Source organism: Mustela nigripes, chromosome 13 (genome assembly GCF_022355385.1).
Source record: "Mustela nigripes isolate SB6536 chromosome 13, MUSNIG.SB6536, whole genome shotgun sequence".
In the NCBI taxonomy this organism is placed as follows: Eukaryota; Metazoa; Chordata; class Mammalia; order Carnivora; family Mustelidae; genus Mustela; species Mustela nigripes.
In genome coordinates this window covers 48,419,094-48,434,961 of record NC_081569.1, presented here as the reverse complement: position 1 = coordinate 48,434,961, position 15,868 = coordinate 48,419,094, and the positions used below count along the sequence as shown (strand labels likewise).

Sequence of the window (15,868 nt, the reverse complement as noted above, 5' to 3'; positions counted from 1 at the left end):
ATCCCTCCCATTTCCAGGTTCAGTGTAGATGGGGGAAACGGGAAGCCCGCTGGCTGCAGACAAAGCCAGCACATGCCCCCCACCCCAGGGGGCAAAGGCCATGCCCTCGCCACCCCCCAGGAACTCGGCACATACCTGGGGCACCTGGTCGATGCTAAACAGCCGGGGCAGCTTCAGGCTCAGCATCTCGGAGCTGGGTTGGGATGGCCGGTGGTGGACAGTTGCTCCCCGTCGCCAGCTCAGAGTTCCGACATGGCCTGGGATGTGTGTGGCCAGCCGGTGCCAGGGCTGCTTCCCTGCAAGAGGATGGCGTGAAGAAATCCAGTCAGCCCCAGCCCAACTCCAGCCGGATCAAGACTGTCAGATTGTTTAGCCATGGAACAAACACTTGCTTGCGATGGCAAAATAATCAGGCTTCCTTAAAAACAGCAGCAGGTCTATCAGACCGCTGAGTCATTTATTCCAAGAGGGCTGGAGAGAGGTCATTCATGCCTGGTAGGGGCAATCATGAAACTGCAGAGCTGGAAGAGCCGTGGAGGCCACCAGGTCCCCTCACATCGGACATCAGGGCCAGAGGGGGCCAGTGACTTCTCTTAGGCTAGGGGACAGCTGAAGCAGCTGGCTCACGGCAGCATCGTGGGCTGCCCCTGGGCCAGCCGTGTGATCCCAAGTCTGTGTCCACTCAGCAGGCAAAGGAGGACAGGGGCCTTGCCCCAGATCACCCAAAGAAAAGCAGCTCTTCCAGAAGGCCGACAAGAGCTTTGTTGCCCTGAGACATACACAAGAAGCAGACAAGCAAATCCCAGGCACTTGTAGGGGACATAGCAACTCCAAGTAACGAGGCTGTTTAAATACAAGATTAAGACTGCTTAACAGCTGTGAGTAATGTGAGCTAGAGGGGCCTGAAGCCCTCAGGTCGGCCTGAGAAATAGAAACATGCAAGCTGGATTTAGCAAAGAAAGAGCAGTGCTAGGACTTTACCCTGGTTAACGCCTCACCCCTGCCCCCCACAGCTCCCATCATCAAGATCTGAGCCAAGATCTGCCCCATCCTTAGAGCTCCCCCCGAGGAATTCTGTCCCTGCCTCAGAAGGTCCAGAAACCCTGCCTGTACCTCTCACGTGACACCAACCACCTCCGCCTACAAGCAAAGCTACCTGCCCAAGTGCTTGGAAAGGACACTCTTGGGATGGCTGGAAACTCGGGGTGTCTCACTGGCTCAAGCTGGGCCTTCAGCGAAATGCTTAACACCATTCATTAAAGCAACGGCGCTTGTCTTCTGAACTTAAAGTGTGGTTTTTGTTTTGTGGTTTGTTTACACTTTTGCTGCTTATTATAGTCTTTATGTTCTATGTGTTATTATCTAGAACTCTGGGGCACCTGGGTGGCTCAGTCAGTTAAGCGTCTGCCTTCGGCTCAGGTCATGATCCCAGGGTCCAGGATCGAAACCCGCATCGGGCTCCCAGCTCAGCAGGGAGCCTGCTTTTCCCTCTGTCTTCTCCCCTCTGCTCATGCTCTTTCTCTCTCTCTCTCAAATAAATAAAATCTTAAAAAAAAATAGAACACTGTAACAAAATGCCATATATTTATGTTTCATTGCCATAAATTTGCTTCTTTCTTAAAAATGCTGATGTATTATTCACAAGTCCAAATGGGGAAATGACCCAAGTGTCCACCAGCAGATGAATGGGTAGACAAAATAACAAAATGCGGTCTAGGCACACAAAGGAATATTATTGGGTCTTAAAAAGGAATGATGCTGTGATCGGCGCTTCAGCATCAATGAAACTTGAAAACGTTATGCTGAGGGAAACAAGCCAGTCACAAAAGAACAAATGGTGTAGGATTCCACTTACCCAAGGTACCTAGAGTAGGCAAATTCACACAGACAAAAAGTAGATTAGAGGCTGGATTGGTGGAGGAATGGGGCATTGTTGTTTCATGGGTACTGAATTTCTGTCTGGGATGACAGAAAGTTCTGGAAACGGGTGGTGATGATGGTTGCACAGCGTTCTGACTGTGAGGTCACTGAATTAGACACTTAAATATCGTTACACAATTTCACATTGTGCATATTTTACCACTATAAAAAGTGTGTAATATTTCCAAGCTACAGAATAATGAAGAAAATAATTTTTTTAAAGATTTTATTTATTTGTCAGAGAGAGAGAGCAGAGGCAGGCAGAGTGGCAGGCAGAGGCAGAGGGAGAAGTAGCTCCCTGTGAAGCAAGTAGCCCGATGTGGGACTCGATCTCAGGACGCCGGGATCATGACCTGAGCCGAAGGCAGCCGCTTAACAGACTGAGCCACCCAGGCATCCTGAAAATAAATAATTTTTTAAGAAAATAATTTTTTTAAAAGATTTTATTTATTTACTTGACAAAGATCACAGGTAGGCAGAGAGGCAGAGAGAGAGAAAGAGAGAGAGAGGAAAGCAGGCTCACCGCTGAGCAGAGAGCCCGATGCAGGGCTCGATCTCAGGACCCTGAGATGGTGACCTGAGCCCAAGGCAGAGGCTTAACCCACTGAGCCACCCAGGTGCCCCAAGAAAATAATTTTTTTAAAGCGCACTTTACCTAAGTTAAAGAAAATAAAAGTTAATACTTTGCAAACAACATTGATGTGAGTGGGCCATAGCCCACCTTTGTTCTCTCAGTTCTGCAGGCCTAATTACCACGACTCCCACACTCTCTGAAGCACCATGATCTCACCCAGTGGCAGGACACAAGATGGAGGTCTGCTACTGTGGGGGACCTCAGGCACACCAGGAAATCCTCCGGCAGTGGGACCAAGACTGGTCTCCACACACCTGCCCACCTTGGTCCTCTAGTACTCCCTTGAGTAGCCTCAATGTCAAGGGAAAGACAAAGAAAAGGAATGGTCCCCTTCTCTCCCAGCACATACCATCCCAATACGATGACCAGCCTAAACTGCAAACATAAGGGGTAATGACAATAGCAGGGGAGTCCCCAACTTCTTCATTCAGCCACTATTTACCACGTTTATCACGTGACAGGTACGGGTAAGTCTAAATGTGTAATTGAGGATTCTCCATGGGCTGCTGCGGCTTGAAGGACACGGTGAGAATTAAACAGATACAAAAGTTGTATGGGTTTGGGGCACCTGGATGGTGCCATTGGTTAAGTGGCCGGCTCTTGGTTTTGGCTCAGGTCATGAGCTCAAGGTCCTGGGATCAAGCCTCATGTCAGTCTCCACGTTCAGCAGGGAGTCTGCTCAAGGAATCTCTCTCTCCCTCTGCTCCTCCCCCTGCTCATGCTCTCTCTCTCTCTCTCTCTAAAATAAACAAATAAAGCTTAAAAAAAATTGTATTGCTTTGTGACACTTAGAATGGACAGAAGTAGGCAGCCTCCATACCATTCTCTTCTTTCACTGCACAGGAAAAAAAAAAAAGAGGAATAAGACAGTCACTGTCCCCAACAAATGTATAAAGAGATGAGACACCCAACTAGCTAGCACAAGGCACCCTGAGAAGGAGGGAAACTTTCATCCACCGCACCAACCCCGTCCTTCTCCCCTTGCTCCCTGGCCCATCTCATTCATCCCCACTGTGGCCATCTCAGGAGGCAAGGCAGGGCAGGGCAGGGCCTGGGTGCTGGATTCAAGCCACTTGCATTCAAAGACCAGTGCAACCCGTGCAACCCTGGGCAAGGAACATTAAAACCTGTGCCTCGGTTACCCTAAGGGTAAAATGGAAACAACGGTAGTACTTTCTTCATGGGGGTGTCATGACGATGAAACGCCAGAACCCATGTAAAGGGCCTGGCGTAAAGTAAGGGTCCAACAAACACTTGCTATTAGTACTAATTTTCAGAGAGGAAGATTCATTTTCTATTCTATAGGCAAGAAAATGGAAGCTTGGAAAAGCTATGGGGTTTTCCCAAGATCACACAGTGAATGGCTGCTCGAAAACTAGGATTTGATTTCTGGTTTTGTAAGTTCCTTTTCAGTAGAGAAGGGACTTTGAATAAAGGTTACAAAGAGCTAGCACAGAGCACTAGGTCTTAATTTCCCTTTGCTGCTGAGAGAAGGACCACACAGAATGTTTACGATGATGTTCATAACCCAGAGGTTAAAGGATGGCCCTCCTTGTCTGTTAATCAGGTTGAGACAAACTCTTGGGTAAGACTTCACCTTGGGTCTTACAAAAGCTCAAGATTTCTTGTGTCCTGTCTTTGTACCAAGGAAGCAGGAACTCTTCCATTAAACCACTGTTAGGTTGCATCTGAAATATAAACCTTTCTGTCTGTCGAAATCATGAAACAACCCTGGCTTATGTTTCATACATTGTATCAATGAACTCACTGGTGTTTTTCGTTCCCATCACATACCAAGCTCTTAATTTCACCAACACTATAAAAACCAGAGTGTAATTTCCAGTATTTCAAACAGCAGCTTGGTTTGCTCTCTCTGTCTGCAGAGGCCTAGAAACAAGAGTGAATAAGACAAAAGTGCTTCAGACAGTTCCCATTAGAGACACAATGTGACGCTGGCTAAGATTTCAACGGTACATTGGTGTTCCATGTGAGATTCATTTAAATGAGGGTCCCACAGCTTAAAGATATGTTTTAGAACAACTAAAAGAAAGGGAAATGGGCTACAACATATTCTCCAAGACCTGCCAAGTTCTCCTGAAATAGTCATAAACAACACTAAAAAAAAAAAAAAAAAAAAAAAGGCCAAATCATCACAACAAAATCACCATCAAATTTCCAACTAGTCCTCTCAGATTTCTCAGATTTAAGACCAAACAAAATTAATACAACGTGAAACTTGCCCCTGACCACCTCATCCCTCTCAGGCTGGCATTCCATCCTTATTCCTGGAGGTCCCTCCCCTGCTAGAAATTTCATCCTATACACTAGATCCCAGGCCCTGAGGACTTGGGTAAGCAAACCCTGTAACCTCTCAAATACACCTACATATAAAGTTGCTGAATATAAGTTGATGGGCTATTTTCCCAATGAGAAGGTCCGAAAAAATGTATAACTTCTGGGATGCAGTTGAACTAGTACACAATATCTCTCTCTGCAACATTAACTTATTAATGTGGCTAGACATATTAGAATCCCTTACTATACCCAATGAATTAATTTTAAAATATTGCTTTTTCCACTGACATCTCACAGAAATAAGTGTATTCACCATCTTCACAAGCATCTTCAATAACAATATCTTCATAACTATAGCCACGTTCTAGAATTACTAACACAGTTTAAGTGAAAAATAGTCTCATTTCCATATGAGTTATATGAGGTCTGTGCTTTTTTTTTTTTGGGGGGGGGGGACACGTGGTGCAGGGGAGGAGCAGAGACAGGGAGAGAGAGAATCTTCAGCAGGCTCCCGGTCCAGCACTGAGCCCGACATGGGGCTCCATCTCACAACCCTGAGATCACCACCAGAGATCGTGATCAAAGCTGAGATCAAGAAATCAAGGACCCTTCAGCAACTGAGTCACCCAGGCGTCCCTGAGGTCTAGAGAAGCTGTGTTTAATGCCGCTGTTACACAATGTATCCTGAGTCGGAAGTATTCATTTGCTATTATTATACTGCACGTGGTTTGCTTTCAAACACTTCACACAGATAGCTTGATTTGAAATGGTTAGGTTTAACCCACACCCCTGGGGTGGTGGTTAATTAGCATTTGAAAGACGAAGCAGAAACTCACACTCCGGAGGCCACACCTTTGGTTCAGCGGGGTTTATTTCTGACCCACACCAAAGTGTTTGCGAATTAGCGCAATGGGTGCTGTTTAACTGGCAAAATGAGTGGAACAGAAGATATGGGAGCTGATGAGAAGGATCATCCAGGCGCCCATCCTCTTGCATGAGCCGGGACAGTGACTGGATGCCCCAGGGTGACTCCCCCCCTGAATAATCCTCCTGTAGGGAGGATTCAGGAGCCTAAAACCAAGAAGTCCAGCTGTCCCAGGCCCCCAGATAAATGTTGTATCAACTTTGCACGTGCTTACAGAAAAGGTGTGCAAAAGCGTTAAAGAGGGTAGTGCTAGGACTTCACCTGGCCACAGAACAGGCCATCCTCCTGCTTTGGCACCTGCTGAAAAATATGAGGATGGCAGGGGAACTCAGCCTGAGACTCTCTCTGTGCTGTGCCCGTGCTGTCTGACCGTGAGGGTTTGGGGGTCCCCTTGCTCTTAGTTATCTCTAAACACTGACGCACTTCCAGACACTCTCAGCTGGAAGTCACATCACTGTTTTGTGTACCAGGGAAAGAAGTGCTGCCCATTGTAATCAGGAGATGAAGGCACCCTCTGGAAATGAATCCTGATTTCAAAGCTCATAAAACACCACCACCATAGGAATTGATGAAACACAGAGACTGGAAGTGAGCGATTGGCTTGGGTCAGTTCGCCACGGCCACTCCTTCCATCTTCCTACTCTGCTCTTGAAAGGGATCATTAAGGTCTCCTTTATAACAAAACCAGCTCTTACAATCAGAGGCCACATCCCCGGAATAAATATCAATCTGGGTTATACTTTCTGTGCAAGTCTCCATCTGTATAACATTTTCTCTCTCTTTCAGTTGCTTTTGTGTGTCAGGTGCCTTCTGGAAGGATCCCAAACAAGCATGGATGGGGAAAGTTTCAGGTTACAGTGTCTCCCCCAAAATGCCCATACAGCCAACCAATTGTTCAAAATAAAGGAATGCAGTGGGCCCCAAATGTGAAAAACTCTGGATGGACCCAACTATTATGCTACTTCCTCTTTTCTGGAAAAAAAAAAAAAGAAAAAGAAAAAAAGAAATTAGGCTGGAAAACAAAAAACTCATAGTCAGGCATATGTAGCAAAAACAAAGAAGGCTGTTTGGTAGGGAATTTTTCCCATGCTTGCTTTAGAAAACTAGAAACATGAGATCAGGAAGCTGCTGAGAGGTCTCTAATTCAAGTTACCACCAGACGCATGAATGTCATCAATGGCATTTCAGAACAGAAGTTGTACCTTTGACCCAAAGAAGCAACGTTAAGAGGGAGTTCAGGTTTCACGAAGAGACGGTGGGGAGGACCAGAAAGGGTGGCCTCTTTCTGACCACCTCTGATTCCCTCCTTCCCCTGGGGCCCCTGTCTAGATCTCCTTTATGTTAACCCTAAAACAGCACAGAGCCCAGGAGGCAACCAGGGCAGAGTTTCCCTCCCATCACTGAGCCAGAAGGCCCCTCCCAGAGGACCACTAAATGGTCCTCGCCACCACAGAGGGTTGAATGTGCACTAGGAAAGCTGGGGAATAGGGGCGGACAGAATCTAAGAGCAGCCCCAAGCTGCCTGCAGACTCCTGCTTTAGCTTAAAAATGCATATGAAAATTAAAATGTTTTGTGCATCAAAGAGTACTATCAAGAGAGTGAAAAACAATGGGAAACCATATACCCAATGAGATTCATACCCAGAACCTATAAAAAAACTCCTTACAACTCAACAACGACAATAACCCAATTTAAAAAATGGGTAAAGGACTTAAATAGACATTTCTCCAAAGAACACATACAGAGGACCAACAAGCACATAAAAGTGTAGGGGCGCCTGGGTGGCTCAGTGGATTAAGCCGCTGCCTTTGGCTCAGGTCATGATCTCAGTGTCCTGGGATCAAGCCCCGCATCGGGCTCTTTGCTCAGCGGGAGCCTGCTTCTCTCTCTCTCTCTCTCTGCCTGACTCTCCGCCGACTTGTGATCTCTCTGTCAAATAAATAAATAAAATCTTTAAAAAAAAAAAAAAGTGTATGGTTCAGCAGCACTAGTCATTAGGGAAACATAAGTCAAAACTACAGTGAGATACCAGTTCACACCATTAGGATGGCTGTCAAAAAAAGAAAAAAGAACTAGTGTAGATGAGGATGGAGAACAACTGGAACCTTAGCTCATCGCTGGGAGGAATGTAAGATGGTGCAACCACTCTGGAAAACAGTATGGCGGTCCCTCAAAAAATTACCCAGAGAATTACTATAGGATCCAGAAATTCCACTTCTGGGGACATACCCAAAGGAATTAAAAGCGGACACCAAACAGATATCTGTACACCTGTGTTCAGAGCAGCCGTATTCACAATACATGAAAGGCGGAAGTGACCCCAGTGTCCATCAGCAGATGACCAAGCACGATGTGGTCCGTACATGTGATGGGATGTTACTCAGCCTTCAAAAGGAATAGAATTCTGACATAGATGACCACATGGATAGATCTGGAAAACATCATGTTAAGTGAATGAGCTAGACAAAAAAGGACAAACACTGTAGGATTCCACTTATCAGAGGTAAGGAACAGGCAAATTTATAGACAGAAAATAGAACAGAAGTTGCCAGGGGCTGGCGAGATGGGGAAATGGGAAGTTGCTGTTTAATGGGTGATGATGAAAATATTCTGGAAATGGACAGTGATGATGTTTGTATGACACTGCGACTATAAGTAATGTCACTGAACTTAACACTTCAAAATAGTTGAAATGGTGGGCACCTGGGGGGCTCAGCCGGTTAAGTGTCCGACTCTTGATCTCAGCTCAGGTCTTGATCTCAGGCTCATGAGTTCAAGCCCTCTGTGGAGCCTACTTTAAAAAAAAAAAAAAGAAAGAAAGAAAAAAAAAGTTAAGGGACTCCTGGGTGGCTTAGTCACTCAAGCATCTGCCTTCAGATTGGGTCATGATCCCAGGATCCCGGGATTGAGCCTCCTCACTCAGCAGGGAGTCTGCTTCTCCCCCTGCCTCCACCCCACCTACTTGGGTGCTTTCCCTCTCTCTCTCTCTCTCTCTCTCTGCCAAACAAATAAAATATTTAAAAACAAACAAACAAACAAACAAAAAAACCAGCAAACATTTCTCACCCACAGTTCCAGAGGCTGGAAGTCCAAGATGGGGGGGGTGGTTTGCAACATGTTCGGGTTATGGTGAAGGCCCTGTTCTGATTGCAGATTGCACACTCACTGCCCTGTCCTCACAGCAGGAAGGGCAATGGATCCATCTCGGACCTCTTTCCTAAGCGCATGAATCCCACTCACGAGGACCCCAGGCCTCCCTCCCTTCCCTCTGGAGACTTTTGCTCACTCCTGCTACAGATTCCAGCATCCGGCCACCCGCAGCTGTGTGTCCCCTCAGCTCTCCCCCTTGCAGAGCTATACTTGGTGGGATACCTCCTCTCCTCTCCCGGCAGCCACTGAAACTTGAGGTTGACCAGCTCTCTGTCACCTGCCACATGCTTGCTCTCTTCCTGTTGTCAACTGCACTCAAATCAGTTTCCCTAGAAGCCCCAGACCCAGCCTTCATCCAAGCACACAGGGAGTCCCAAAGCCCTCAAGGCCTGTCCTAGGCACCAGGGGATGCACACTGCCAGGCTTTTGGACTTCTCAGAGTGCCTCAAGGAGATCCCCGTCTGCTAGAGAAGAGAGAGACAACAGCACACTGCCCCTGTGCGGGGACAGGAAGCTCCGGAGTCCAGAGAGATGAGAAGAGCTGAACCCAGGGCAGGGAAGAGAAAATGAATGGGAGGGGTGTCATGGGATGGATGGGTATGGAAAGCAGAGGCTCTGGGCTTCCAAACTGTTTCAAAAATAAGAGGTGAGAAAAAAAATAAATTGCTGGCATGGTATCATGGAGGTCGATACATGACATCATACACTGGGGAACCCTGATGTAACTACCCGCATCAGTTAATAACGTATCAGTGTTGGTCATCAGCTGTAACCAATGTACCATGGCAGTGGAAGCTGTTAATAATAGGGGAAGGGGTTGGGCCAGAAGGGGGCATTGGGAACTCTACTTCCAGCACAATTTTTCTAAAAACCTAACACAGCTATAAAAAGAAGAAAGTCTATTAAGAAAAGGTAACCTGACATCAAAAAATCAAGGGACCTCATAGAAAAACCTGGACTCCAGTTTGTCTTGACAAATCTGAAGGTCAAGTTCACATACAGCTGCAACTTGCTATTTCTTCTTTCCAGGTAAATGGGGTAAGCGCAGTCAGGTTCATAGTAGACGGCCCCCCCCACACCCCCGCCAATGCCTGCCAGGCTTGGCCCTGAGCTCTGTGTTTTGGGCTCTGGTGATCGAAGTCAGGTATCTGACGACAGAGAGAGAGAGACAGCCAGGGTCTCGGAGTGCCATGCCCCACAGGCTGAGAAATAGTGACACCCATGAAGGAAGGGAATAAGACCAAAGCAGTTTTTGGTTGAGTCTGATGTGCACAGATTTGCAGTTTAAAAATATGTGACCATATCTTGAAGGAGCAAGCAAGGCTACAGATCTATTTTGGAGGCAAAGAGAGGTGACTTTCAAAGGTCCTCCAGAGGGAGAAGAGCAGACAGAAGATCCAAGGGATAAGAAAAAGTCAAGTTCATGGTTCTGATGGAATAAAACTGACAGAGCTGGGGGGGTGGGAGGCAGCAGGAACAATGATCTAGAGGATTTGCCCAGTATCTCGGTTTCCCTGGTAGGGCAAGGTTAGGAACTGTGAGAGAAAGGGGTGAGCCAGTCTGGAGGAGGGGGGAGGCTGGGGGGCTGGTGTTGAGGGGCAACATTGGGGAAGCAGACAGGTGAGAGGCAGGGAAGCTGGGAGCAGCTGCTGGTAGACAGGGTGCTCATCCAACATGCCTGGGTCAAAGCCATCCCTCTGCTCCCCCTGGGGAGAGCTGCCTGGGGCAAGGAGCAGCAATGGAAAGTGCACAGGACTATGCTTGGCCATTTATTTACTCATTCATTCAGCACCCACTTCCTGAACGCCCATTATGTGTCTGATACTACATAGGACACGGGGGAGCAGCCTTCATCCCTTAAGAGCTCACATTCTAGTGCAGGAGATCAACACTGACATGTGACACAAAACACATCTGATGGTTGGAACCATCAGCTGTTTCTGGGGGGAACAGAGAGGAGGGGCATCACACCAGGGAGTCAGGAAAGACTTCTTGAAGACATAAAGCTTGAGCTAAGGGTTGAAGAATAAGCAGGAGTGCAGCAGCCATGGAGGACACAGACCACTCTAAACTGAGGGTACAGCAGGAGCCAATGTGCAGAGGTGGGCGGAGTATACATTTGGGGAACTGTCCACAGTTCAGCGTGGGGTGGTGGAGGGGAGGGAGTGGCTAGTGCCCAGAATGGGGTCTGGAGAAGAGCCCCCGTGAAGGCTCGGGGTGCACCGTCTGAAGGCAGTGGGAATGAATGCACTAGAGGGTGGGAGTCAGGACCAGAGGGCTCAGGGATGCTGATGGGGGAGAGGCTGGCAGCCCTAGGGACGGGAAGGAGCATTCTGAGCGGCGGATGCCAGAAAATTTCAAATTCTGGCTCCATCATTTCCTGGGTGCCCCTGGACCGATCGTCTAATCTCTTCAACTTGCATTTTCTTATTAGTTAAATGAGAATAATGAAAGTTATCAATGACTCTTGCGAGGATGAAAAAACCATAGTAACTACCAGATAACAAGCACTCAATAAAAAGTGACTATTAATACTACTCTACCCTAGCCCGTCCCCGTACTGCATTAACACACTCTCATGCTCCTTCTGCCCTGGGTTTAGAGTTTTGCTTGAAACTAGACTGTTACCTTTCAGGCTCTGACCCACCTCCCTGGCCGGAGGTGTAGCTAATTGGCGCTCCACGTGCGGGGAGAGGTTGCCATGGTGACCTCCCAGCGTGGCTTTAGGACCTGGGAGTGAACCAAGACTTTCCTTTGTTCCAGGGATCCTGGCTATTCTAGATATTACTGCTAGGTGATGACTGCGCATCTGAAAAAGCTGAATGATATTCTTTAGCACATTGTGAAAAGCTGGAAACAATCCAAATTTCTGGCACTAGCGAGCTGGCCAGAATGCAAAATTGCATGGCGCGGCTATTAAAAATGTTACAGATCTGTGGTTACTGACAGGAAACGGTGTCATGACATGTTGTTAAATGAAAAAAGCAGGTTATGGGGCCGCATAAATCTTGTAACACCCGCCATATAAAACTGTGTTACATTTAACTGCTTGTGTTTATGGACGGAAAGGTGTTCGGAAGGATGTTCCCTGAAGTGCTCAAGGTGGCTCCCTCTAGGCGGCAGTGGTCAGCCCTAGGGATGTGCTCTACTCCCTTCCTCCTTTTCTATGACACTGGAGTTTGCCCACAATGAGCCTGTGTCATTTGGTTTTTTTCACCAAAGCAACAATGCTGTTAAAAGGAAATAAGGGAAACCTTGGCGAGTCTTGGAGAAATTAGCTTTGTGAGCCAATCTGCAGGTTGACCAGCCTTTCCTATTATACCCACCACCTGAGAATCTCGAATCTGAGCCTTCCTCCCTGTGCCCCATCCTGACTGCTGGCCCAGGAGCAACCCTGACCTTGAAGACCCCATTCAGGGTAAGTGGGACACAGTTGCATAAAGCCAAACAGCTTGCCCATTTTGGAAAAGCCACCTCACTTCCCCCAGCCGCAGAACCCCTTAGGGGCTCCCTCTGCCATGACCATGGTGAAGGTGGAGCTGGGCAAGAGCACCCTGCACTGGGAGCTCCAGGAAGTCATCAGTCAGTAGTCACATAGTGAGCACCTTGCGTATGCCCTGCTCCAGGCCAGCCCTGGAAAGCCATGGGGTTGAAGAGAGACATCAGTCTGCCCCCAGCATGGGAGGCTCCCGGTCTAGTGGAGGGCTCCAGGAAGGGCTTGCAAATCTAATAACTCTTCATAGTTCTGACAAGGCTCTGCTCTCCTGACTCATGGTCCAAATTTTATGTTCCTATGACAAAGTCCCAGGGTCTCCTCTGGAGGTCCTAGAAGACCCCGCTCTTTAGCATATCCTCAAGACCTCCACAGCCCACCCAGCCTCAGCATCACCTGCCACCAGTCTTGCCACATGCCCCACACCCCATCACACCCCATCACTCTTCTTTGTCCTTGAATGCTCCATGTTTTTGCACTTGCTGTTTACTAGGAGAGGGATACCTCTCCTTCCACTTTCTCTTAACAAAATTCTATGCATTCTTTTTTCAAAGACGCTATTTGAGAGAGAAGGAGAGAGAGAGAGGAAAGAGAGTGCACAAGTAGTGTGGAGAGGGGGAAGCAGGTCCTCCACTGAGCAGGAAGCCCGACATGGGGCTCAATCCCAGGACTCTAGGATCATGTCCCGGAGCTTAACACAGACGTTTAGCTGACTAAGGCACCCAGGTGCCCTGAAATTCTACCCATTCTTCAAAACTAAACTCAAGCATCATTTGCAAGAGTCTCTATTATCCTATTTGCAAATTTCACAGTGAAATGCCCTGGCTCCCCACTGGCAAGACTGGCCAAGTCTGCCTGGTTCACTGCTGTGTCCACCGTGCCCAGGCTGGGACCAGGCGTGGTATTGCTGTTGCTTGAATGCATAATTTTTAAAAAGATTTTATTTATTTATTTGATAGAGATCGCAAATAGGCAGAGAGGCAGGCAGAGAGAGAGGGAGAGGCAGACTCCGCTGAGCAGAGAGGTCCCAGCCGAAGGCAGAGGCTTTAACCCACTGAGGCACCCAGGCGCCCCATGAATGGCCCATTTGTCTAGAACCTTCTGCCCAGTGGTTGCCAGGCTTTATTCATAAACCTTACACCTCGGTGCCAAAATGGTGTATTTTCCCTTGGTCCAAAATGTTTATTTGCGAGTTTTTAAGGTCTGAAATCTCATACCAACTGTAAAAAAAAAAAAAAAAAAAAAAAAAGAGAGAGAGACAACTGAGGAAATCTGAACGCCAGATATTTTATGACAGTGAGAAATGATCAGTTCTTAAGGTGCAATCATAGAACCACAGCTGTGTTTTTTAAAGAGCCCTATTCACTGAGAGAACTGTGAAGGAATTACAGATGAAATGATACTATGTCTTAGATCAGCTTCGACAGAATCCAGCTGGGAGCAGGGGTGCTGGGTCAGGGTGGAAGGAAGACTGGCCACAAGATGGTCAGTGTTGAGGTCAGGCATGGAATTTCTGCATATGTCTCAATTTTTGTATATGTTTTAAAAAGGAAGTAGTCACATTAAAAAAAAAAAAACAACCTGAGACAAAACAATACAAATCCCAAACCCTTGAAATGTGAACTACATCTCAATTCCTCCTCAGACAGTGCATGGCGGCAGACAAAGCAAAATTCTGTTGCTAGAATGATCATTACTCTATTTGCCGACTTTCCTAACACGTGGAATATCAACACAACAGTTCCAAAACTGATACAGGAAATGCGGCCTCAGACTCTCCATCTGAACAAGATAAAACCAAAGAACTTGAGGACAAACCGGAAATGCTTCAGGAAGGAGACGATGGCTCCTTTTAAATAAAAGACAGCAGTCTCTGAAAAAAAACCAAAAGGCTGTGTCAGCGGAAAATATTCGACGATATCTCACAAATCTCTCTTCTCACCATTCTCCGGCTAGGGGAGAGCCAGGAAAAGCTTTTTTTCGAAAGTCTGATAGGAAAAAAACATACTTGAGATACAGTGGTACCACCAACGTACTTTGTGTAGATTTTAACGGTTTTATTGCGTCATTTTTGTCTATCTGTGAGTTTAGACTAGAGCTGTAAAGACTATTTTTACCAATTTTACATTGATGTATTTTTGATTATTAAATATTTGGTTTTACAGACTTAAATTTTTAAAAAATCTTTATTTATTTATTTGACGGGGGTGTAGAGGGAGGCAGAGGGCGAGAATCTTAAGCAGGCTTCCCACCCAGCAAGGAGCCCTACACAGGGGTCAATCTCCAGAACCCTGAGATCAGGACCTGAGCTGAAACCAAGAGTCGCACATTCAACCGACTGAGTCACCCAGGCACCCTCTGACTTAAATTTTTAAGTAAGCTTTCATAAAATGTATAAAATACAGATAATGTAAAATAATATTTCAATATTTAGCATATACAGAGTAAGAGGGCCCTGGCTCTTTTACTCCCATATAACTATCCCCATGCAAGAGCTGGCCTGAGGGGTTCTGGGAATGCAGCCTAGTGGTCCTCAACTTGGGATGCACCTTAGAACCACCTAGAAAGCTCTCAAACATAGTGCTGGGTTGGGCCCACCACAGTTCAATTAAGGTAAGCTCTCCAAAGATCAGGAAGAGCCGGTGAAGCCCAGTGACCTACAGCATAGCCAGAGCTGAGACGGCTGACATTCTAGTCCAAAGGGAGAACAGAGCCCACCCAGAGCTGGTCTGGCACTGAGCTCTGGGGAGTGAAGACTGGGCTGTCCACACCTCGCAATTCACTGGCCTCCAAAGCAGGTGTATAGGGGGGTTTGTCCCCCAAGGCTGGGAAAGTGTGAGTTCCTACCAGGTTGATGGAAGATGAATGTGGGTCCTGACTGTTGGGGTCAAATGTCAGGCTGCTGGAGAACTCAAGATCCCATCTTCACCCGCTTCCCAAGCCTCTAATCTGATCAGAAACTTAAAAGTCTGAGATAAGGCTGTCAGCCTGCAAGAGAGCCCAGAGCAAAGGAGGGAGGAAAGGAGGGAGACCTGGGGAGGACGAGGCACCCAGCACCTTCGCACCTCCTGGGGAGGCAGGTCTGGAACCCTGGAGGAGATCATGCAGCCCATAAGGTGAGAACCAAGATCCCCCAAAGGGCTCTTCTGGGAGGGGGGTTTCTGCTCATACCACAGAGGCACTGACATCCAGGGAGGGAGGCCCGCTTCATGGGCACTGAGCTCCCCACCTGGAAAATATCCAGGTGGGTTCTGGGGTACCTACCCTGGGGAGGAAGGTGAAGTTACAGGTCGTGACAGGGGCCTGGAAAACCTCTTCTCATATCAAGTCCCAAACTCAACTGTGCATCCAAAGACCCAGAGGTGAAGGCTGGAAACGCAGACCAGACTAGGTGAGCCCACCTCAGGCTCTCGCAGTCGGAATCCTCAGGGGGCCCCCCCAGAGACCTGG

At 47.5% G+C, this 15,868-nt stretch overlaps 1 protein-coding gene across 4 annotated transcripts in view; it reads right to left on the bottom strand.

Annotated features, from left to right (window-relative positions):
• Positions 1-15,868, bottom strand: part of LOC131999567 (membrane progestin receptor gamma) — a 75,203-nt gene that overhangs the window by 42,530 nt on the left and 16,805 nt on the right. For all 4 annotated transcript variants that reach the window (XM_059372372.1, XM_059372371.1, XM_059372374.1 and 1 more), the window contains exon 2: positions 136-296. In XM_059372372.1, the coding sequence (XP_059228355.1) occupies positions 136-186 (51 nt within the window). In that variant the 5' untranslated portion in view covers positions 187-296. The remainder of the gene's footprint in view (positions 1-135; positions 297-15,868) is intronic.